This window comes from Oncorhynchus gorbuscha, unplaced genomic scaffold (assembly GCF_021184085.1).
Source record: "Oncorhynchus gorbuscha isolate QuinsamMale2020 ecotype Even-year unplaced genomic scaffold, OgorEven_v1.0 Un_scaffold_1244, whole genome shotgun sequence".
Classification (NCBI taxonomy): domain Eukaryota; kingdom Metazoa; phylum Chordata; class Actinopteri; order Salmoniformes; family Salmonidae; genus Oncorhynchus; species Oncorhynchus gorbuscha.
Genome location: NW_025746077.1, coordinates 99642 through 123480, shown reverse-complemented (window position 1 = coordinate 123480; position 23839 = coordinate 99642). Strand labels below are relative to the sequence as shown.

Below are 23839 nucleotides of genomic sequence, written 5' to 3'. Positions count from 1 at the left end.
TCTCTGGAGAAGATTCTAGAACAACGGAACACAGAGAGAATGTATGAGTCTCTGGAGAAGATTCTAGAACAGCGGAACACAGAGAGAATGTATGAATCTCTGGAGAAGATTCTAGAACAACGGAACACAGAGAGAACGTATGAGTCTCTGGAGAAGATTCTAGAACAACGGAACACAGAAAGAACATATGAGTCTCTGGAGCAGAATCTGGATAACGAAGGAAGAGGTCGGGGAGGAAGGAGGAGAAAGAGAAGGAGGAAGAGATATTTTGGTATTTTATTAGGGTCGTTATTAGCTGTTACGAAAGCAGCAGCTACTCTTCCTATGGTCCACACATGACATAATACACAACATTAATTAATACAGAAAATTAATAGACAAGAACAGCTCAAGGACAGAACTACAATAAAACAAATTGTAAAAGGAAACGTAGCCTACATATCAATACCAATACATACACACATCTAGGTCAGAGGAGGAGGAAGAGGAGGAGAATGAAGATAATGAGGAGGAAGAGGAGAAACACAATGAGAAAGAGATTTCGCTACAATCGCAACAACATCTGCTAACCATGTGTATGTGACCAATAAAATTCGATTTGAGTTGAGGAAGAAGAGGAGGAAAATAATGAGAACGAGATTTCGTTACACTCGCAATAACATCTGCTAACCATGTGTAAGTGACCAATACACTGATTTGATTTGAGGAAGAGGATGATGAAGATGATTCAGGTGAGGAAGATGGGGGGAAGAGGAAGAGGAGGCCGTGTTTATCGTACCGTTTTGTCCCGAACCATGAATGCACAGCACTGTAGACCAGCCATCAGCATCTTGTGAGGATTCCATGCTACTGAGTTGGCTCTAAGAGGGAAACAAAGCAACAGAAACCACCTGTTATTATGAACACTTTATCCCTGTTGTCTTACTACCTCCTCCAGATAAACCTGTTGTCTTACTACCTCCTCCAGATAAACCTGTTGTCTTACTACCTCCTCCAGATAAACCTGTTGTCTTACTACCTCCTCCAGATAAACCTGTTGTCTTACTGTCTTACTACCTCCTCCAGATAAACCTGTTGTCTTACTACCTCCTCCAGATAAACCTGTTGTCTTACTACCTCCTCCAGATAAACCTGTTGTCTTACTACCTCCTCCAGATAAACCTGTTGTCTTACTACCTCCTCCAGATAAACCTGTTGTCTTACTACCTCCTCCAGATAAACCTGTTGTCTTACTACCTCCTCCAGATAAACCTGTTGTCTTACTACCTCCTCCAGATAAACCTGTTGTCTTACTACCTCCTCCAGATAAACCTGTTGTCTTACTGTCTTACTACCTCCTCCAGATAAACCTGTTGTCTTACTACCTCCTCCAGATAAACCTGTTGTCTTACTGTCTTACTACCTCCTCCAGATAAACCTGTTGTCTTACTACCTCCTCCAGATAAACCTGTTGTCTTACTACCTCCTCCAGATAAACCTGTTGTCTTACTGTCTTACTACCTCCTCCAGATAAACCTGTTGTCTTACTACCTCCTCCAGATAAACCTGTTGTCTTACTACCTCCTCCAGATAAACCTGTTGTCTTACTGTCTTACTACCTCCTCCAGATAAACCTGTTGTCTTACTGTCTTACTACCTCCTCCAAATAAACCTGTTGTCTTACTACCTCCTCCAGATAAACCTGTTGTCTTACTACCTCCTCCAGATAAACCTGTTGTCTTACTACCTCCTCCAGATAAACCTGTTGTCTTACTGTCTTACTACCTCCTCCAGATAAACCTGTTGACTTACTGTCTTACTACCTCCTCCAGATAAACCTGTTGTCTTACTGTCTTACTACCTCCTCCAGATAAACCTGTTGTCTTACTGTCTTACTACCTCCTCCAGATAAACCTATTGTCTTACTGTCTTACTACCTCCTCCAGATAAACCTGTTGTCTTACTGTCTTACTACCTCCTCCAGATAAACCTGTTGTCTTACTGTCTTACTACCTCCTCCAGATAAACCTGTTGTCTTACTACCTCCTCCAGATAAACCTGTTGTCTTACTACCTCCTCCAGATAAACCTGTTGTCTTACTACCTCCTCCAGATAAACCTGTTGTCTTACTACCTCCTCCAGATAAACCTGTTGTCTTACTACCTCCTCCAGATAAACCTGTTGTCTTACTACCTCCTCCAGATAAACCTGTTGTCTTACTGTCTTACTACCTCCTCCAGATAAACCTGTTGTCTTTACTACCTCCTCCAGATAAACCTGTTGTCTTACTGTCTTACTACCTCCTCCAGATAAACCTGTTGTCTTACTACCTCCTCCAGATAAACCTGTTGTCTTACTGTCTTACTACCTCCTCCAGATAAACCTGTTGTCTTACTTCCTCCTCCAGATATACCTGTTGTCTTACTGTCTTACTACCTCCTCCAGATAAACCTGTTGTCTTACTTCCTCCTCCAGATATACCTGTTGTCTTACTACCTCCTCCAGATAAACCTGTTGTCTTACTGTCTTACTACCTCCTCCAGATAAACCTGTTGTCTTACTACCTCCTCCAGATAAACCTGTTGTCTTACTACCTCCTCCAGATAAACCTGTTGTCTTACTACCTCCTCCAGATAAACCTGTTGTCTTACTGTCTTACTACCTCCTCCAGATAAACCTGTTGTCTTACTACCTCCTCCAGATAAACCTGTTGTCTTACTTCCTCCTCCAGATAAACCTGTTGTCTTACTACCTCCTCCAGATATACCTGTTGTCTTACTGTCTTACTACCTCCTCCAGATAAACCTGTTGTCTTACTACCTCCTCCAGATAAACCTGTTGTCTTACTGTCTTACTACCTCCTCCAGATATACCTGTTGTCTTACTGTCTTACTTCCTCCTCCAGATAAACCTGTTGTCTTACTACCTCCTCCAGATAAACCTGTTGTCTTACTACCTCCTCCTCCAGATAAACCTGTTGTCTTACTGTCTTACTACCTCCTCCAGATAAACCTGTTGTCTTACTACCTCCTCCAGATAAACCTGTTGTCTTACTTCCTCCTCCAGATAAACCTGTTGTCTTACTACCTCCTCCAGATAAACCTGTTGTCTTACCTCCTCCAGATAAACCTGTTGTCTTACTGTCTTACTACCTCCTCCAGATATACCTGTTGTCTTACTACCTCCTCCAGATAAACCTGTTGTCTTACTGTCTTACTACCTCCTCCAGATAAACCTGTTGTCTTACTGTCTTACTACCTCCTCCAGATAAACCTGTTGTCTTACTGTCTTACTACCTCCTCCAGATAAACCTGTTGTCTTACAACCTCCTCCTGATAAACCTGTTGTCTTACTACCTCCTCCAGATAAACCTGTTGTCTTACAACCTCCTCCTGATAAACCTGTTGTCTTACTACCTCCTCCAGATAAACCTGTTGTCTTACTACCTCCTCCTCCAGATAAACCTGTTGTCTTACTACCTCCTCCAGATAAACCTGTTGTCTTACTACCTCCTCCTCCAGATAAACCTGTTGTCTTACTACCTCCTCCAGATAAACCTGTTGTCTTACTACCTCCTCCTCCAGATAAACCTGTTGTCTTACTACCTCCTCCTCCAGATAAACCTGTTGTCTTACTGTCTTACAACCTCCTCCTGATTAACCTGTTGTCTTACTACCTCCTCCAGATAAACCTGTTGTCTTACTACCTCCTCCAGATAAACCTGTTGTCTTACTACCTCCTCCTCCAGATAAACCTGTTGTCTTACTACCTCCTCCAGATAAACCTGTTGTCTTACTGTCTTACTACCTCCTCCAGATATACCTGTTGTCTTACTGTCTTACTTCCTCCTCCAGATAAACCTGTTGTCTTACTACCTCCTCCAGATAAACCTGTTGTCTTACTACCTCCTCCAGATGTACCTGTTGTCTTACTGTCTTACTACCTCCTCCAGATGTACCTGTTGTCTTACTGTCTTACTACCTCCTCCAGATAAACCTGTTGTCTTACTGTCTTACTACCTCCTCCAGATATACCTGTTGTCTTACTGTCTTACTTCCTCCTCCAGATAAACCTGTTGTCTTACTGTCTTACTACCTCCTCCAGATATACCTGTTGTCTTACTACCTCCTCCAGATAAACCTGTTGTCTTACTGTCTTACTACCTCCTCCAGATAAACCTGTTGTCTTACTGTCTTACTACCTCCTCCAGATAAACCTGTTGTCTTACTGTCTTACTACCTCCTCCAGATAAACCTGTTGTCTTACTTCCTCCTCCTCCAGATAAACCTGTTGTCTTACTACCTCCTCCTCCAGATAAACCTGTTGTCTTACTACCTCCTCCTCCAGATAAACCTGTTGTCTTACTGTCTTACTACCTCCTCCAGATAAACCTGTTGTCTTACTACCTCCTCCAGATAAACCTGTTGTCTTACTTCCTCCTCCAGATAAACCTGTTGTCTTACTACCTCCTCCAGATAAACCTGTTGTCTTACCTCCTCCAGATAAACCTGTTGTCTTACTGTCTTACTACCTCCTCCAGATATACCTGTTGTCTTACTACCTCCTCCAGATAAACCTGTTGTCTTACTGTCTTACTACCTCCTCCAGATAAACCTGTTGTCTTACTGTCTTACTACCTCCTCCAGATAAACCTGTTGTCTTACTGTCTTACTACCTCCTCCAGATAAACCTGTTGTCTTACTACCTCCTCCAGATAAACCTGTTGTCTTACTACCTCCTCCAGATAAACCTGTTGTCTTACTACCTCCTCCAGATAAACCTGTTGTCTTACTACCTCCTCCTCCAGATAAACCTGTTGTCTTACTACCTCCTCCAGATAAACCTGTTGTCTTACCTGTGAATGCCCTGCAGCAGGTATCTGTGTTTCTTAGACATCAGGGCTCCTCCTCCCCAACATGCCTACAGGAAGGACAGACAAGAGACAAAGAAGAGACAAAGAAGAGACAAAGAAGAGACAGAGAACAGACAGAGAACAAACAGAGAACAGACAGAGAACAGACAGAGAACAGACAGAGAACAGAGAGAACAGACAGAGAAGAGAGAGAAGACAGAGAACAGACAGAGAAGAGAGAGAACAGACAGAGAAGAGAGAGAAGAGAGAGAACAGACAGAGAAGAGAGAGAACAGACAGACAGAGAACAGACAGAAAAGAGGGTGATTGAGTGAATGATTAAAGGAACAAACAAACTACTTATCAATACCCAAACGGATTGATGGATCGATAAATCGATAAATGAATGAAAGAATGATCTTTAATTAAGATCCACTTACATCTACATGCATCCATAGATTGTGTCGTTCACAGATGTCAGCTATCTCCTCCAGCGGATCGAAGGCCCCTAGTACGGTGGTCCCTGCTGTGGCGTTCACCATGAAGGGCAACGCTCCCTGTCAACAACAACAACAACAATATCATCCCACTGGGAACACACACTGGTTGAATCAACGTTGTTTCCACGTCATCTCAATGAAATTACATTAAACCAACGTGGAACAGACGGGTGAATTGACGTCTGTGCCCAATATAATGTTACTCCATCATCCTGGTCATTAATACTACATACCAGAGGACAACAATATAATGTTACTCCATCATCCTGGTCATTAATAACCATCAGATGACAACAATATAATGTTACTCCATCATCCTGGTCATTAATACTATATACCATCAGAGGACAACAATATAATGTTACTCCATCATCCTGGTCATTAATACTATATACCATCAGAGGACAACAATATAATGTTACTCCATCATCCTGGTCATTAATAACCATCAGAGGACAACAATATAATGTTACTCCATCATCCTGGTCATTAATACTACATACCATCAGAGGACAACAATATAATGTTACTCCATCATCCTGGTCATTAATACTATATACCATCAGAGGACAATATAATGTTACTCCATCATCCTGGTCATTAATACTATATACCATCACACAACAATATAATGTTACTCCATCATCCTGGTCATTAATAACCATCAGATGACAACAATATAATGTTACTCCATCATCCTGGTCATTAATACTATATACCATCAGAGGACAATATAATGTTACTCCATCATCCTGGTCATTAATACTATATACCATCACACAACAATATAATGTTACTCCATCATCCTGGTCATTAATAACCATCAGATGACAACAATATAATGTTACTCCATCATCCTGGTCATTAATACTATATACCATCACACAACAATATAATGTTACTCCATCATCCTGGTCATTAATACTATATACCATCACACAACAATATAATGTTACTCCATCATCCTGGTCATTACAGGATAACAGTACAGTAGTATCATTACAGTATAATCAACAGCAGTTCCCTAACCCTCACCATGGGTATAATCAACAGCAGTTCCCTAACCCTCACCATGGGTATAATCAACAGCAGTTCCCTAACCCTCACCATGGGTATAATCAACAGCAGTTCCCTAACCCTCACCATGGGTATAATCAACAGCAGTTTCCTAACCCTCACCATGGGTATAATCAACAGCAGTTCCCTAACCCTCACCATGGGTATAATCAACAGCAGTTCCCTAACCCTCACCATGGGTATAATCAACAGCAGTTCCCTAACCCTCACCATGGGTATAATCAACAGCAGTTTCCTAACCCTCACCATGGGTATAATCAACAGCAGTTCCCTAACCCTCACCATGGGTATAATCAACAGCAGTTCCCAGTTCCCGACTGTGTTACATAACATATCTGACACCAAACAACCTTGCTGACTCCATTCATTGTTCTCCTTCTCACCTCATCTTTGGCTCTCTGTACTTGCTTCTCAAACTCCGCAGGAATCATCTTCCCTCTGAGAAACAAAGACACATAAAGAAAGATTAACGCGGATTAGTGACGCAGGTGTCATAGTGACGCAGGTCAGTCATATATTAACGCGGATTAGTAACGCAGGTGTCATAGTGACGCAGGTCAGTCATAGATTAACACGGATTAGTGAAACCCAGGGGTCATAGTGACGCAGGTCAGTCATAGATTAACACGGATTAGTAACCCAGGAAGAATAGTGACGCAGGTCAGTCATAGATTAACACGGATTAGTGAAACCCAGGGGTCATAGTGACGCAGGTCAGTCATAGATTAACACGGATTAGTAACCCAGGTGTCATAGTGACGCAGGTCAGTCATAGATTAACACGGATTAGTGAAACCCAGGGGTCATAGTGACGCAGGTCAGTCATAGATTAACACGGATTAGTAACCCAGGTGTCATAGTGACGCAGGTCAGTCATAGATTAACGCGGATTAGTGAAACCCAGGGGTCATAGTGACGCAGGTCAGTCATAGATTAACGCGGATTAGTGAAACCCAGGGGTCATAGTGACGCAGGTCAGTCATAGATTAACACAGATTAGTAACCCAGGTGTCATAGTGACGCAGGTCAGTCATAGATTAACACAGATTAGTAACCCAGGTGTCATAGTGACGCAGGTCAGTCATAGATTAACATGGATTAGTAACCCAGGTGTCATAGTGACGCAGGTCAGTCATAGATTAACACGGATTAGTAACCCAGGTGTCATAGTGACGCAGGTCAGTCATAGATTAACACGGATTAGTAACCCAGGTGTCATAGTGACGCAGGTCAGTCATAGATTAACGCGGATTAGTAACCCAGGTGTCATAGTGACGCAGGTCAGTCATAGTTTAACACGGATTAGTGAAACCCAGGTGTCATAGTGACGCAGGTTAGTCATAGATTAACACGGATTAGTGAAACCCAGGTGTCATAGTGACGCAGGTCAGTCATAGTTTAACACGGATTAGTGAAACCCAGGTGTCATAGTGACGCAGGTCAGTCATAGATTAACACGGATTAGTAACCCAGGTGTCATAGTGACGCAGGTCAGTCATAGATTAACACGGATTCGTAACCCAGGTGTCATAGTGACGCAGGTCAGTCATAGATTAACGCGGATTAGTAACCCAGGTGTCATAGTGACGCAGGTCAGTCATAGATTAACGCGGATTAGTAACCCAGGTGTCATAGTGACGCAGGTCAGTCATAGATTAACACGGATTAGTAACCCAGGTGTCATAGTGACGCAGGTCAGTCATAGATTAACACGGATTAGTGAAACCCAGGGGTCATAGTGACGCAGGTCAGTCATAGATCAACACGGATTAGTAACCCAGGTGTCATAGTGACGCAGGTCAGTCATAGATTAACACGGATTAGTAACCCAGGTGTCATAGTGACGCAGGTCAGTCATAGATTAACACGGATTAGTAACCCAGGTGTCATAGTGACGCAGGTCAGTCATAGATTAACACGGATTAGTAACCCAGATGTCATAGTGACGCAGGTCAGTCATATATTAACAAGGATTAGTAACCCAGGTGTCATAGTGACGCAGGTCAGTCATATATTAACACGGATTAGTGAAACCCAGGTGTCATAGTGACGCAGGTCAGTCATAGATTAACACGGATTAGTGAAACCCAGGGGTCATAGTGACGCAGGTCAGTCATAGATTAACACGGATTAGTAACCCAGGTGTCATAGTGACGCAGGTCAGTCATAGTTTAACACGGATTAGTGAAACCCAGGTGTCACAGTGACGCAGGTCAGTCATAGATTAACGCGGATTAGTGAAACCCAGGGGTCATAGTGACGCAGGTCAGTCATAGATTAACACAGATTAGTAACCCAGGTGTCATAGTGACGCAGGTCAGTCATAGATTAACACAGATTAGTAACCCAGGTGTCATAGTGACGCAGGTCAGTCATAGATTAACACGGATTAGTAACCCAGGTGTCATAGTGACGCAGGTCAGTCATAGATTAACACGGATTAGTAACCCAGGTGTCATAGTGACGCAGGTCAGTCATAGATTAACACGGATTAGTAACCCAGGTGTCATAGTGACGCAGGTCAGTCATAGATTAACACGGATTAGTAACCCAGGTGTCATAGTGACGCAGGTCAGTCATAGATTAACACGGATTAGTAACCCAGGTGTCATAGTGACGCAGGTCAGTCATAGATTAACGCGGATTAGTAACCCAGGTGTCATAGTGACGCAGGTCAGTCATAGATTAACACGGATTAGTAACCCAGGTGTCATAGTGACGCAGGTCAGTCATAGATTAACGTGGATTAGTAACCCAGGTGTCATAGTGACGCAGGTCAGTCATAGATTAACACGGATTAGTAACCCAGGTGTCATAGTGACGCAGGTCAGTCATAGATTAACGTGGATTAGTAACCCAGGTGTCATAGTGACGCAGGTCAGTCATAGATTAACACGGATTAGTAACCCAGGTGTCATAGTGACGCAGGTCAGTCATAGATTAACACGGATTAGTAACCCAGGTGTCATAGTGATGCAGGTCAGTCATAGATTAACACGGATTAGTGAAACCCAGGGGTCATAGTGACGCAGGTCAGTCATAGATTAACACGGATTAGTAACCCAGGTGTCATAGTGATGCAGGTCAGTCATAGTTTAACACGGATTAGTGAAACCCAGGTGTCATAGTGACGCAGGTCAGTCATAGATTAACACGGATTAGTGAAACCCAGGTGTCATAGTGACGCAGGTCAGTCATTGTGGACAGTGACAACAGAAGCGTGTGGTGTGGTCAGTGGAAATATCCGTGTAACTGTAGCAGTAACCAGCAGTGACCAGCAGTAACCAGCAGTGACCAGCAGTAACCAGCAGTAACCAGCAGTAACTAGCAGTAACCAGCAGTGACCAGCAGTAACCAGCAGTAACCAGCAGTAACCAGCAGTAAGCAGCAGTAACCAACAGTGACCAGCGGTAACCAGCAGTAACCAGCAGTAACCAGCAGTAAGCAGCAGTAACCAGCAACCAGTAAGCAACATACCTCTTATCTGACGGGATCACATAAACATTGTTGGTGCCAATTCCCAGGAAAGCCGCTGCTTTGGCAACCGAGTAATGACACTGAAAAGAACAATGAGAGAAACATGTCACTGAGGGAGAACTGGTTAATCAACTACAGTGCCTTGCGAAAGTATTCGACCCCCTTGAACTTTGCGACCTTTTGCCACATTTCAGGCTTCAAACATAAAAATATAAAACTGTATTTTTTTGTGAAGAATCAACAAGTGGGACACAATCATGAAGTGGAACGACATTTATTGGATATTTCAAACTTTTTTAACAAATCAAAAACTGAAAAAATGGGCGTGCACAATTATTCAGCCCCTTTACTTTCAGTGCAGCAAACTCTCTCCAGAAGTTCAGTGAGGATCTCTGAATGATCCAATGTTGACCTAAATGACTAATGATGATAAATACAATCCACCTGTGTGTAATCAAGTCTCCGTATAAATGCACCTGCACCGTGATAGTCTCAGAGGTCCGTTAAAAGCGCAGAGAGCATCATGAAGAACAAGGAACACACCAGGCAGGTCCGAGATACTGTTGTGAAGAAGTTTAAAGCCGGATTTGGATACAAAAAGATTTCCCAAGCTTTAAGCATCCCAAGGAGCACTGTGCAAGCGATAATATTGACATGGAAGGAGTATCGGACCACTGCAAATCTACCAAGACCTGGCCTTCCCTCTAAACTTTCAGCTCATACAAGGAGAAGACTGATCAGAGATGCAGCCAAGAGGCCCATGATCACTCTGGATGAACTGCAGAGATCTACAGCTGAGGTGGGAGACTCTGTCCATAGGACAACAATCAGTCGTATATTGCACAACTCTTGCCTTTATGGAAGAGTGGCAAGAAGAAAGCCATTTCTTAAAGATATCCTTAAAAAGTGTTGTTTAAAGTTTGCCACAAGCCACCTGGGACACACCAAACATGTGGACGAAGGTGCTCTGGTCAGATGAAACCAAAATTGAACTTTTTGGCAACAATGCAAAATGTTATGTTTGGCGTAAAAGCAACACAGCTCATCACCCTGAACACACCATCCCCACTGTCAAACATGGTGGTGGCAGCATCATGGTTTGGGCCTGCTTTTCTTCAGCAGGGACAGGGAAGATGGTTAACATTGATGGGAAGATGGATGGAGCCAAATACAGGACCATTCTGGAAGAAAACCTGATGGAGTCTGCAAAAGACCTGAGACTGGGACAGAGATCTTCCAACAAGACAATGATCCAAAACATAAAGCAACATCTACAATGTAATGGTTCAAAAATAAACATATCCAGGTGTTAGAATGGCCAAGTCAAAGTCCAGACCTGAATCCAATCGAGAATCTGTGGAATGAACTGAAAACTGCTGTTCACAAATGCTCTCCATCCAACCTCACTGAGCTCGAGCTGTTTTGCAAGGAGGAATGGGAAAAATTTTCAGTCTCTCGATGTGCAAAACTGATAGAGACATACCCCAAGCGACTTACAGCTGTAATCGCAGCAAAAGGTGGCGCTACAAAGTATTAACTTAAGGGGGCTGAATAATTTTGCACGCCCAATTTTTCAGTTTTTGATTTGTTAAAAAAAAATCCAATAAATGTCATTCCACTTCATGATTGTGTCCTACTTGTTGTTGATTCTTCACAAAAAAATACAGTTTTATATCTTTATGTTTGAAACCTGAAATGTGGCAAAAGGTCGCAAAGTTCAAGGGGGCCGAATACTTTCGCAAGGCACTGTAAATGACTAGTCTGGGCAGGATCCACAATAAGGTGCTATATTAATGAATAGTCTAGACAGGATCCACAATAAGGTGCTATATTAATGACCATTCTAGACAGGATCCACAATAAGGTGCTATATTAATGACCATTCTAGACAGGATCCACAATAAGGTGCTATATTAATGACCAATCTAGACAGGATCCACAATAAGGTGCTATATTAATGAATAGTCTAGACAGGATCCACAATAAGGTGCTACATTAATGACCATTCTAGACAGGATACACAATAAGGTGCTATATTAATGACCAATCTAGACAGGATCCACAATAAGGTGCTATATTAATTAATAGTCTGGACAGGATCCACAATAAGGTGCTATATTAATGACCAGTCTAGACAGGATCCACAATGAGGTGCTATATTAATGACTAGTCTAGGCAGGATCCACAATAAGGTGCTATATTAATGACCAGTCTGGGCAGGATCCACAATAAGGTGTTATATTAATGACTAGTCCTGGCAGGATCCACAATAAGGTGCTATATTAATGACCAGTCTAGACAGGATCCACAATAAGGTGCTATATTAATGACCAGTCTAGGCAGGATCCACAATAAGGTGCTATATTAAAGACCAGTCTAGACAGGATCCACAATGAGGTGCTATATTAATGACTAGTCTAGGCAGGATCCACAATAAGGTGCTATATTAATGACCAGTCTGGGCAGGATCCACAATAAGGTGCTATATTAATGACCAGTCTAGACAGGATCCACAATAAGGTGCTATATTAATGACCAGTCTGGGCAGGATCCACAATAAGGTGTTATATTAATGACTAGTCCTGGCAGGATCCACAATAAGGTGCTATATTAATGACCAGTCTAGACAGGATCCACAATAAGGTGCTATATTAATGACCAGTCTGGGCAGGATCCACAATAAGGTGTTATATTAATGACTAGTCCTGGCAGGATCCACAATAAGGTGCTATATTAATGACCAGTCTGGGCAGGATCCACAATAAGGTATTATATTAATGACTAGTCCTGGCAGGATCCACAATAAGGTGCTATATTAATGACCAGTCTAGACAGGATCCACAATAAGGTGCTATATTAATGACCAGTCTGGGCAGGATCCACAATAAGGTGTTATATTAATGACTAGTCCTGGCAGGATCCACAATAAGGTGCTATATTAATGACCAGTCTAGGCAGGATCCACAATAAGGTGCTATATTAATGACCAGTCTGGACAGGATCCACAATAAGGTGCTATATTAATGACCAGTCTAGACAGGATCCACGATAAGGTGCTATATTAATGACCAGTCTAGACAAGATCCACAATAAGGTGCTATATTAATGAATAGTCTAGACAGGATCCACAATAAGGTGCTATATTAATGACTAGTCCTGGCAGGATCCACAATAAGGTGCTATATTAATGACCATTCTAGACAGGATACACAATAAGGTGCTATATTAATGACCAATCTAGACAGGATCCACAATAAGGTGCTATATTAATGAATAGTCTAGACAGGATCCACAATAAGGTGCTATATTAATGACCAGTCTAGACAGGATCCACAATAAGGTGTTATATTAATGACTAGTCTGGGCAGGATCCACAATAAGGTGCTATACAGACAGGGATTATAAAACCACCTCGGCAATATCTTTCAGAGCAACAGCTGGAACTGAGAAACTCCCTGATAGTTGTGTGCTTGTTGTGATATGTTATCATAAAGAGCAGAGAAACTCCCTAATATGTGTGTGTGTATGTGTGTGTGGTGTTAAAACAATAACAGGTGTTGGCCTACCCTGGGTGTGTTTGTTTGTTTGTGTGTGTGTGTGTGTGTGTGTGTGTGTGTGTGTGTGTGTGTGTGTGTGTGTGTGTGTGTGTGTGTGTGTGTGTGTGTGTGTGTGTGTGTGTGTGTGTGTGTGTGTGTGTGTGTGTGTGTGTGTGTGTTTACCTCCTGAGATGTAAACATGACCAGTCTAGGCAAGGCAGACAGGCCCAGCACCTTCACATCAGGACAGTGGTGGTACCTGGCCACGTTCACAGCATACATGTTGGACACAGAGCCACCTGCAGAACACAGAGAAAATCTCTCAATCACAGGAAGAAGATGAAGAAGATGAAGAAAATGAAGAAGAAGAAGATGAAGGATAAAGAAGAAGATGAAGGATAAAGAAGAAGATGAAGGATAAAGAAGAAGATGAAGGATAAAGAAGAAGATGAAGAGGAAGAAGATGAAGGATAAAGAAGAAGAAGAAGATGAAGGATAAAGAAGAAGAAGAAGAAGATGAAGGATAAAGATGAAGATGAAGTTGAAGAAGATGAAGAAGAAGAAGATGAAGGATAAAGAGGATAAAGAAGAAAATTAAGATGAAGATGAAGAAGAAGATGTCAGTCTGTGTGGTTTCCATACCTGGGCTGAAGATGCCGTCTCCTCCCTCCTGCCATCCAATGATCTCAATCATCTTCTGCAGAACCGCCTCCTCTGTCAGCAGGAACACTGGAGCCACCTCGTACGTGTACCTGCCAAGACAAACAAACATGTCCAGTCAATGACTCGCCTGCTCTCACCTGGGCTACATACTATCCAATCAATCATCAGGAACGAGCTACAGACACTTCTGAAATGAATAGCAGAATAGTTGTCATTGATATCATTTCTGTGATGGTAAAATCCCACATCCCTTGTCAGGCACAGTTATATAGTGAGTATGGTTACATGTTGACAGACACTCGGATCATATGAGATGGTAAGAGGTAATACTCACAGACTGGGGTTGATGGCTTCTGTGATGAATCGGCCCACTAGTGAATAAGGGTCCATGCCTGCATAGAGCTGGTTGAAGAAGAGAGGATGTCCTGCACATACAAACACACAAGGTTTTGAGGATTCATCATATCGTGTTTTGGGGTCTGGCTGGACCAGGCTAGGTGCTAGACACAGCAGCTCAGATGTCAGGGGCTGGGAGGGTTAAGAGGCTAGGTGCTAGACACAGCAGCTCAGATGTCAGGGGCTGGGAGGGTTAAGAGGCTAGGTGCTAGACACAGCAGCTCAGATGTCAGGGGCTGAGAGGGTTAAGAGGCTAGGTGCTAGACACAGCAGCTCAGATGTCAGGGGCTGGGAGGGTTAAGAGGCTAGGTGCTAGACAAAGCAGCTCAGATGTCAGGGGCTGGGAGGGTTAAGAGGCTAGGTGCTAGACACAGCAGCTCAGATGTCAGGGGCTGGGAGGGTTAAGAGGCTAGGTGCTAGACACAGCAGCTCAGATGTCAGGGGCTGGGAGGGTTAAGAGGCTAGGTGCTAGACACAGCAGCTCAGATGTCAGGGGCTGGGAGGGTTAAGAGGCTAGGTGCTAGACACAGCAGCTCAGATGTCAGGGGCTGAGAGGGTTAAGAGGCTAGGTGCTAGACACAGCAGCTCAGATGTCAGGGGCTGAGAGGGTTAAGAGGCTAGGTGCTAGACACAGCAGCTCAGATGTCAGGGGCTGGGAGGGTTAAGAGGCTAGGTGCTAGACACAGCAGCTCAGATGTCAGGGGCTGAGAGGGTTAAGAGGCTAGGTGCTAGACACAGCATATATTATTATTAGATGTCAGGGGCTGAGAGGGTTAAGAGGCTAGGTGCTAGACACAGCAGCTCAGATGTCAGGGGCTGAGAGGGTTAAGAGGCTAGGTGCTAGACACAGCAGCTCAGATGTCAGGGGCTGGGAGGGTTAAGAGGCTAGGTGCTAGACACAGCAGCTCAGATGTCAGGGGCTGAGAGGGTTAAGAGGCTAGGTGCTAGACACAGCAGCTCAGATGTCAGGGGCTGGGAGGGTTAAGAGGCTAGGTGCTAGACACAGCAGCTCAGATGTCAGGGGCTGGGAGGGTTAAGAGGCTAGGTGCTAGACACAGCAGCTCAGATGTCAGGGGCTGGGAGGGTTAAGAGGCTAGGTGCTAGACACAGCAGCTCAGATGTCAGGGGCTGGGAGGGTCAAGAGGCTAGGTGCTAGACACAGCAGCTCAGATGTCAGGGGCTGAGAGGGTTAAGAGGCTAGATGCTAGACACAGCAGCTCAGATGTCAGGGGCTGGGAGGGTTAAGAGGCTAGGTGCTAGACACAGCAGCTCAGATGTCAGGGGCTGAGAGGGTTAAGAGGCTAGGTGCTAGACACAGCAGCTCAGATGTCAGGGGCTGAGAGGGTTAAGAGGCTAGGTGCTAGACACAGCAGCTCAGATGTCAGGAGCTGGGAGGGTTAAGAGGCTAGGTGCTAGACACAGCAGCTCAGATGTCAGGGGCTGAGAGGGTTAAGAGGCTAGGTGCTAGACACAGCAGCTCAGATGTCAGGGGCTGAGAGGGTTAAGAGGCTAGGTGCTAGACACAGCAGCTCAGATGTCAGGGGCTGGGAGGGTTAAGAGGCTAGGTGCTAGACACAGCAGCTCAGATGTCAGGGGCTGGGAGGGTTAAAATTCCCGGGATCAGGAGAGAATAAGCAAGAAAATTCACATACTTTCAACCAGGATTTCTGGAAAAGCTGGGAATGTTGGGAAAGTTAACAGGAGGAGCTACTGTTGCTAGCTTGATAATTTACAGCCTGGGTTGGATAGGGATCGGTTAGTGTATCTAGCGTGAGTACAGTTGGTAGAGCATGGTGTTTTCCAACGTTGGTGGGTTCGATTCCCATCTGTAAAATGTATGCGCGTGTGACTGTAAAGATCTGCTAAAAATATGGCATTTAGTACAGTAACCCTTCCCTAATGTTAGCTAACTTTAACCCTAACCTAATGTTAGCTAACTTTAACCCTAACCTAATGTTAGCTGACTTTAACCCTAACCTAATGTTAGCTAACTTTAACCTTACCCTAATGTTAGCTAACTTTAACCCTAACCTAATGTTAGCTGACTTTAACCCTAACCTAATGTTAGCTGACTTTAACCCTAACCTAATGTTAGCTGACTTTAACCCTAACCTAATGTTAGCTGACTTTAACCCTAACCTAATGTTAGCTGACTTTAACCCTAACCTAATGGTAGCTGACTTTAACCCTAACCTAATGTTAGCTGACTTTAACCCTAACCTAATGTTAGCTGACTTTAACCCTAACCTAATGTTAGCTGACTTTAACCCTAACCTAATGTTAGCTGACTTTAACCCTAACCTAATGTTAGCTGACTTTAACCCTAACCTAATGGTAGCTGACTTTAACCCTAACCTAATGGTAGCTGACTTTAACCCTAACCTAATGTTAGCTAACTTTATCCCTAACTTAATGTTAGCTAACTTTATCCCTAACTTAATGTTAGCTGACTTTAACCCTAACCTAATGGTAGCTGACTTTAACCCTAACCTAATGTTAGCTGACTTTAACCCTAACCTAATGTTAGCTGACTTTAACCCTAACCTAATGTTAGCTGACTTTAACCCTAACCTAATGTTAGCTGACTTTAACCCTAACCTAATGTTAGCTGACTTTAACCCTAACCTAATGGTAGCTGACTTTAACCCTAACCTAATGGTAGCTGACTTTAACCCTAACCTAATGGTAGCTGACTTTAACCCTAACCTAATGTTAGCTAACTTTATCCCTAACTTAATGTTAGCTGACTTTAACCCTAACCTAATGGTAGCTGACTTTAACCCTAACCTAATGTTAGCTAACTTTAACCCTAACCTAATGGTAGCTGACTTTAACCCTAACCTAATGGTAGCTAACTGGGGGGGTTAGAGTTTGAAGGTCAGTTGGTTGATAGACCTGGTTGACAGGGGTTTTACATTTGGGGTCTGGCTCGACCGGGCTAGGTGGGGGTCAAGGGATCTCAGATGTCAGGGGCTGGGAGGTTTAAGGGGCCGGGAGAGTTAAGGGCCTAGGACGGTTAAGAGGCTTGGAGGGGTATTAAGGATGGGCTACTGTCGCTATCTTGATGATTAACAGCCTGGGTTGGATAGGATAGCGCTGGGAGAAGGGTTTAGGATTGAGCTGTTTCCTATCAGTCTTGACACTATCGTATGGCGAAGGAGATACTCTGGGCTGGAGAGTTAGAAGGTTAAGGTTTAGGACAGGTTTGGGATGAAGTTCATTGGTCTCTTTTAAAGAGTCCGGGTTTTGAAAGTCAGGGTTTGGCTGAGGTCTGGGGGGTTAGATTTTAAATCGGGGTTGAGCTGGGTCCTTACCGGTCTTGACACTGTACCGGATGGCATCCCGACAGCGCTGCAGTATCTGGGGATGTGCCTCGCCTCCTTCCCTCAGCTCTAGGTCTAATAGGTCCTTCAGCTGCTCCGGAGAGCGCCACTCGCACACCTGTTACATGGGAGAGAAGGAAATAGACTTTTACCGTGCTCCGGGACCACGCAAATTAGAGCACGGGATGCTGGGAGTATGATGAGTCCATATCAAAGTTGGCAAAAACGGAGCACGGAGGGCACATCTCGAATGCGTACTCCGTTTGTACATATTTCTGAAGCGTACATCGACGCAAGCTGCAACGGAAAGTATGCACAGAAATATGATGCAACCGTGTTAAAAATTATGCAACATTTCTTGAAATCAATGGCGGACATTAACTGAGCTGAAGACAGAGAAAGTACACTCCGACTTCGGAATGAAATGTTGCCTCTTCACATCTCATATGTCGGCTGACTACAATATTTTATTTATTTATCTTGATACGTTAATAAATACATGCTGTGTTCATTTTTGCTGTGTTTACCTGTCTACAATACCCACTGTAGTGTGAGTAAATCGCAAGCCCATAGTAAGTCAATAGGGCTAACTGTCTTGCTACTACTGTTAGCTAGCCACAGAGAATTGTTAGCTAGCTAGCTACCCACAAAGACTTGACATCTGAAACGTTTTGCTTTGTGTATATCCTGTTTGGTCTCTATTGTTGTATTGTCCTGGTTGGAAGAAGGGTCAGTGAATGGGGAGGTGCAGCGTGAGGTAATACAGTAGGGGGAGGTGCATCGTGAGGTAATACAGTAGGGGGAGGAGCAGCGTGAGGTAATACAGTAGGGGGAGGAGCAGCGTGAGGTAATACAGTAGGGGGAGGAGCAGTGTGAGGTAATACAGTAGGGGGAGGAGCAGCGTGAGGTAATACAGTAGGCGGAGGAGCAGTGTGAGGTAATACAATAGGGGGAGGAGCAGTGTGAGGTAATACAGTAGGGGAGGTGCAACGTGAGGTAATACAGTAGGGGGGAAAGCATCTCAAATGTAATACTCTATGTGTTCTCCACACTCTCATCCTCACAAGAATGTACTCAAGAGAACGTGGTCTTAAAATGCACTCAGAGCATGAGCGTATGGAGCGCGGTAGGTAGTGTGCATATTGATAAACACCCTTCAAGCTACATAGTGAAAATGGTGCCATTTCAGACTGTTCCCTCCACTAGATGTTTGTTTACCTTATCCTTGACGTCAGACAAACTACCTGGGCCTATTCATAGTAGGGGGAGGGGTCAATGCAAATAGTAGGGGAAGGGTCAATGCAAATAGTAGGGGGAGGGGTCAATGCAAATAGTGGGGGGAGGGGTCAATGCAAATAGTAGGGGGAGGGGTCAATGCAAATAGTAGGGGGAGGGGTCAATGCAAATAGTGGGGGAGGGGTCAATGCAAATAGTAGGGGGAGGGGTCAATGCAAATAGTGGGGGAGGGGTCAATGCAAATAGTGGGGGAGGGGTCAATGCAAATAGTGGGGGAGGGGTCAATGAAAATAGTGGGGGGAGGGGTCAATGCAAATAGTGGGGGGGAGGGGTCAATGCAAATAGTAGGGGGGGGCATGCAAATAGTGGGGGAGGGGTCAATGCAAATAGTGGGGGGTCAATGCAAATAGTGGGGGGGAGCCATTTACCTGATACATTCTGATACAGGTCCATGTCCTATTGTTTGAACAATAAACTGGAGGAATCCGGTTATACTTCACAACAGATCTCATTTTCCTTTATGCATCCTGGGACTGGAAAGTGCAAAGTGTGAGAAATAAAATAGTGAAAAGAGGTGTTTACCTTCTCCTTGACGTCAGTAGCCTTCCAGACGGCCTCCTCCATGATGATGGGCATGGCGTCTCTGAGGAAGCTCTCTGCTTCCCGGATGTCCAGCGTGGGGCCATTCAGAGTCACCCCGTCCACAAGCACTGGGGGCCGCTTCCCCTTGGGCTCCGCGGGGCTCGCTGAGGCCTTACTAGAGGTATCTGGGGGGTAGGAGATAACAGACAGTAATGTCAATACTAGAGGTATCTGGGGGTAGGAGATAACAGACAGTAATGTCAATACTAGAGGTATCTGGGGGTAGGAGATAACAGACAGTAATGTCAATACTAGAGGTATCTGGGGGTAGGAGATAGCAGACAGTAATGTCAATACTAGAGGTATCTGGGGGGGGTAGGAGATAACAGACAGTAATGTCAGTACTAGAGGTATCTGGGGGTAGGAGATAACAGACAGTAATGTCAGTACTAGAGGTATCTGGGGGGTAGGAGATAACAGACAGTAATGTCAATACTAGAGGTATCTGGGGGTAGGAGATAACAGACAGTAATGTCAATACTAGAGGTATCTGGGGGGTAGGAGATAACAGACAGTAATATCAGTACTAGAGGTATCTGGGGGTAGGAGATAACAGACAGTAATGTCGGTACTAGAGGTATCTGGGGGGTAGGAGATAACAGACAGTAATGTCGGTACTAGAGGTATCTGGGGGTAGGAGATAACAGACAGTAATGTCAATACTAGAGGTATCTGGGGGTAGGAGATAACAGACAGTAATGTCAATACTAGAGGTATCTGGGGGTAGGAGATAACAGACAGTAATGTCAATACTATAGGTATCTGGGGGGTAGGAGATAACAGACAGTAATGTCAATACTAGAGGTATCTGGGGGTAGGAGATAACAGACAGTAATGTCAATACTAGAGGTATCTGGGGGGTAGGAGATAGCAGACAGTAATGTCAATACTAGAGGTATCTGGGGGGTAGGAGATAGCAGACAGTAATGTCAATACTAGAGGTATCTGGGGGGTAGGAGATAGCAGACAGTAATGTCAATACTAGAGGTATCTGGGGTGTAGGAGATAGCAGAGAGTAATGTCAATACTAGAGGTATCTGGGGTGTAGGAGATAGCAGAGAGTAATGTCAATACTAGAGGTATCTGGGGGTAGGAGATAACAGACAGTAATGTCGGTACTAGAGGTATCTGGGGGGTAGGAGATAACAGACAGTAATGTCAGTACTAGAGGTATCTGGGGGGTAGGAGATAGCAGACAGTAATGTCAATACTAGAGGTATCTGGGGTGTAGGAGATAGCAGAGAGTAATGTCAATACTAGAGGTATCTGGGGTGTAGGAGATAGCACAGAGTAATGTCAATACTAGAGGTATCTGGGGTGTAGGAGATAGCAGAGAGTAATGTCAGTACTAGAGGTATCTGGGGGTAGGAGATAACAGACAGTAATGTCAGTACTAGAGGTATCTGGGGGTAGGAGATAACAGACAGTAATGTCAGTACTAGAGGTATCTGGGGGTAGGAGATAACAGACAGTAATGTCAATACTAGAGGTATCTGTGGGTAGGAGATAACAGACAGTAATATCAGTACTAGAGGTATCTGGGGGTAGGAGATAACAGACAGTAATATCAGTACTAGAGGTATCTGGGGGTAGGAGATAACAGACAGTAATATCAGTACTAGAGGTATCTGGGGGTAGGAGATAACAGACAGTAATATCAGTACTAGAGGTATCTGGGGGTAGGAGATAATAGACAGTAATATCAGTACTAGAGGTATCTGGGGGTAGGAGATAACAGACAGTAATATCAGTACTAGAGGTATCTGGGGGTAGGAGATAATAGACAGTAATGTCAGTATTAGAGGTATCGGGGGGGGGGGGGTAGGAGATAACAGACAGTAATATCAGTACTAGAGGTATCTGGGGGTAGGAGATAACAGACAGTAATGTCAATACTAGAGGAATTGATAGAGGGTCAGATGGAGATAACAGGTCAGTTCACAGTTCTGGTGGTCTCTCTTGCTGGGTCTTACTAGGGGTCTCTCTTGCTGGGTCTTACTAGGGGTCTCTCTTGCTGGGCTCTTACTAGGGGTCTCTCTTGCTGGGCTCTTACTAGGGGTCTCTCCTGCTGGGTTCTTACTAGGGGTCTCTCCTGCTGGGTTCTTACTAGGGGTCTCTCTTGCTGGGGTCTTACTAGGGGTCTCTCTTGCTGGGGTCTTACTAGGGGTCTCTCTTGCTGGGTCTTACTAGGGGTCTCTCCTGCTGGGGTCTTACTTTGGGTCTCTCCTGCTGGGGTCTTACTAGGGGTCTCTCTTGCTGGGTCTTACTAGGGGTCTCTCTTGCTGGGCTCTTACTAGGGGTCTCTCCTGCTGGGTTCTTACTAGGGGTCTCTCTTGCTGGGGTCTTACTAGGGGTCTCTCTTGCTGGGGTCTTACTAGGGGTCTCTCTTGCTGGGGTCTTACTAGGGGTCTCTCTTGCTGGGTCTTACTAGGGGTCTCTCCTGCTGGGGTCTTACTTTGGGTCTCTCCTGCTGGGGTCTTACTAGGGGTCTCTCTTGCTGGGTCTTACTAGGGGTCTCTCTTGCTGGGCTCTTACTAGGGGTCTCTCCTGCTGGGTTCTTACTAGGGGTCTCTCCTGCTGGGGTCTTACTAGGGTCTCTCTTGCTGGGTCTTACTAGGGGTCTCTGGGGGTCTTACTAGGGGTCTCTCTTGCTGGGTCTTACTAGGGGTCTCTCTTGCTGGGTCTTACTAGGGGTCTCTCCTGCTGGGGTCTTACTAGGGGTCTCTCTTGCTGGGTCTTACTAGGGGTCTCCCCTGCTGGGGTCTTACTAGGGGTCTCTGGGGGTCTTACTAGGGGTCTCTCTGGTGGGCTCTCTTGCTGTGGTCTTACTAGGGGTCTCTAGTGGTTCAACAAGTTATTTTGTGATTTTATTTCACCTTTATTTAACAGAGAGTGGTGTCAATACTTTGTCAGCACAACAGCACTTCTTGGATGACACACTTGAACAGGTACATCCAGTCCAATCACAGCCAGACTACAGCTGACTAGGGGTCTCTGGGTCAGAGAAACACTGCTACTGTAGATGGCCCTCTAGGACAGCTGACTAGGGGTCTCTGGGTCAGAGAAACCTTGCTACTGTAGATGGCCCTCTAGGACAGCTGACTAGGGGTCTCTGGGTCAGAGAAACACTGCTACTGTAGATGGCCCTCTAGGACAGCTGACTAGGGGTCTCTGGGTCAGAGAAACACTGCTACTGTAGATGGCCCTCTAGGACAGCTGACTAGGGGTCTCTGGGTCAGAGAAACCTTGCTACTGTAGATGGCCTTCTAGGACAGCTGACTAGGGGTCTCTGGGTCAGAGAAACACTGCTACTGTAGATGGCCCTCTAGGACAGTTGACTAGGGGTCTCTGGGTCAGGGAAACACTGCTACTGTAGATGGCCCTCTAGGACAGCTGACTAGGGGTCTCTGGGTCAGGGAAACACTGCTACTGTAGATGGCCCTCTAGGACAGTTGACTAGGGGTCTCTGGGTCAGGGAAACACTGCTACTGTAGATGGCCCTCTAGGACAGCTGACTAGGGGTCTCTGGGTCAGGGAAACACTGCTACTGTAGATGGCCCTCTAGGACAGCTGACTAGGGGTCTCTGGGTCAGAGAAACCTTGCTACTGTAGATGGCCCTCTAGGACAGCTTTAACACTGCTACTGTAGATATATCCCAAAAGGCATCCTATTCTTGTGCACTACTTTTGAGCACGGGCCCTGGTCATAAGTGCACTACGTAGGGAATATGGAGGCCATTTAGGGCCCTTAAAGCCTGTAACTCGAGCCTTATTTCAGCTGTGATGCATTCTGTAAGCTCACCCTTATTTATTGACGTCTCCGGTTGGCTAAGGGTGTTACAAGAATGTGCACCGCTCATTCCTGACCGACCACAGACTGGGGCTGCAACTCAAATGGCCCTGGTCTAAAGTAGTGCACTATATGGTGAATACGGTGCCAACCAGGCCACACACGGACAATAATGACAGACATGATATAACGGTCATCCACGTTATACTCTTTATAGCCTATAGCCTAGCATACGCTGTCCAATAACCTGCAACACGGAACGCTGCATGCATGAAACACGCTGCTTACTGCACTACTGGCGCACCTTGCAGCGCCTGGCCAGTTGGTTCACGCTACCGCAGAAGGGCAGACAGTCTTACTGTGCGTTC

The 23839-nt window shown here is 44.9% G+C and overlaps 1 protein-coding gene across 1 annotated transcript in view; it reads right to left on the bottom strand.

Annotated features, from left to right (window-relative positions):
• The window catches only part of LOC124021893 (acidic amino acid decarboxylase GADL1-like), a 31370-nt gene that overhangs the window by 6316 nt on the left and 1215 nt on the right, over positions 1 to 23839 (bottom strand). The window contains exons 2-11 of the mRNA XM_046337028.1: positions 19622 to 19806; positions 17795 to 17921; positions 14419 to 14509; positions 14064 to 14173; positions 13605 to 13720; positions 9886 to 9965; positions 6792 to 6846; positions 5272 to 5388; positions 4835 to 4899; positions 779 to 860 (exon numbers count right to left, since the gene is read on the bottom strand). Coding sequence (XP_046192984.1) covers positions 779 to 860; positions 4835 to 4899; positions 5272 to 5388; positions 6792 to 6846; positions 9886 to 9965; positions 13605 to 13720; positions 14064 to 14173; positions 14419 to 14509; positions 17795 to 17921; positions 19622 to 19806 — 1028 coding nt within the window. The remainder of the gene's footprint in view (positions 1 to 778; positions 861 to 4834; positions 4900 to 5271; positions 5389 to 6791; positions 6847 to 9885; positions 9966 to 13604; positions 13721 to 14063; positions 14174 to 14418; positions 14510 to 17794; positions 17922 to 19621; positions 19807 to 23839) is intronic.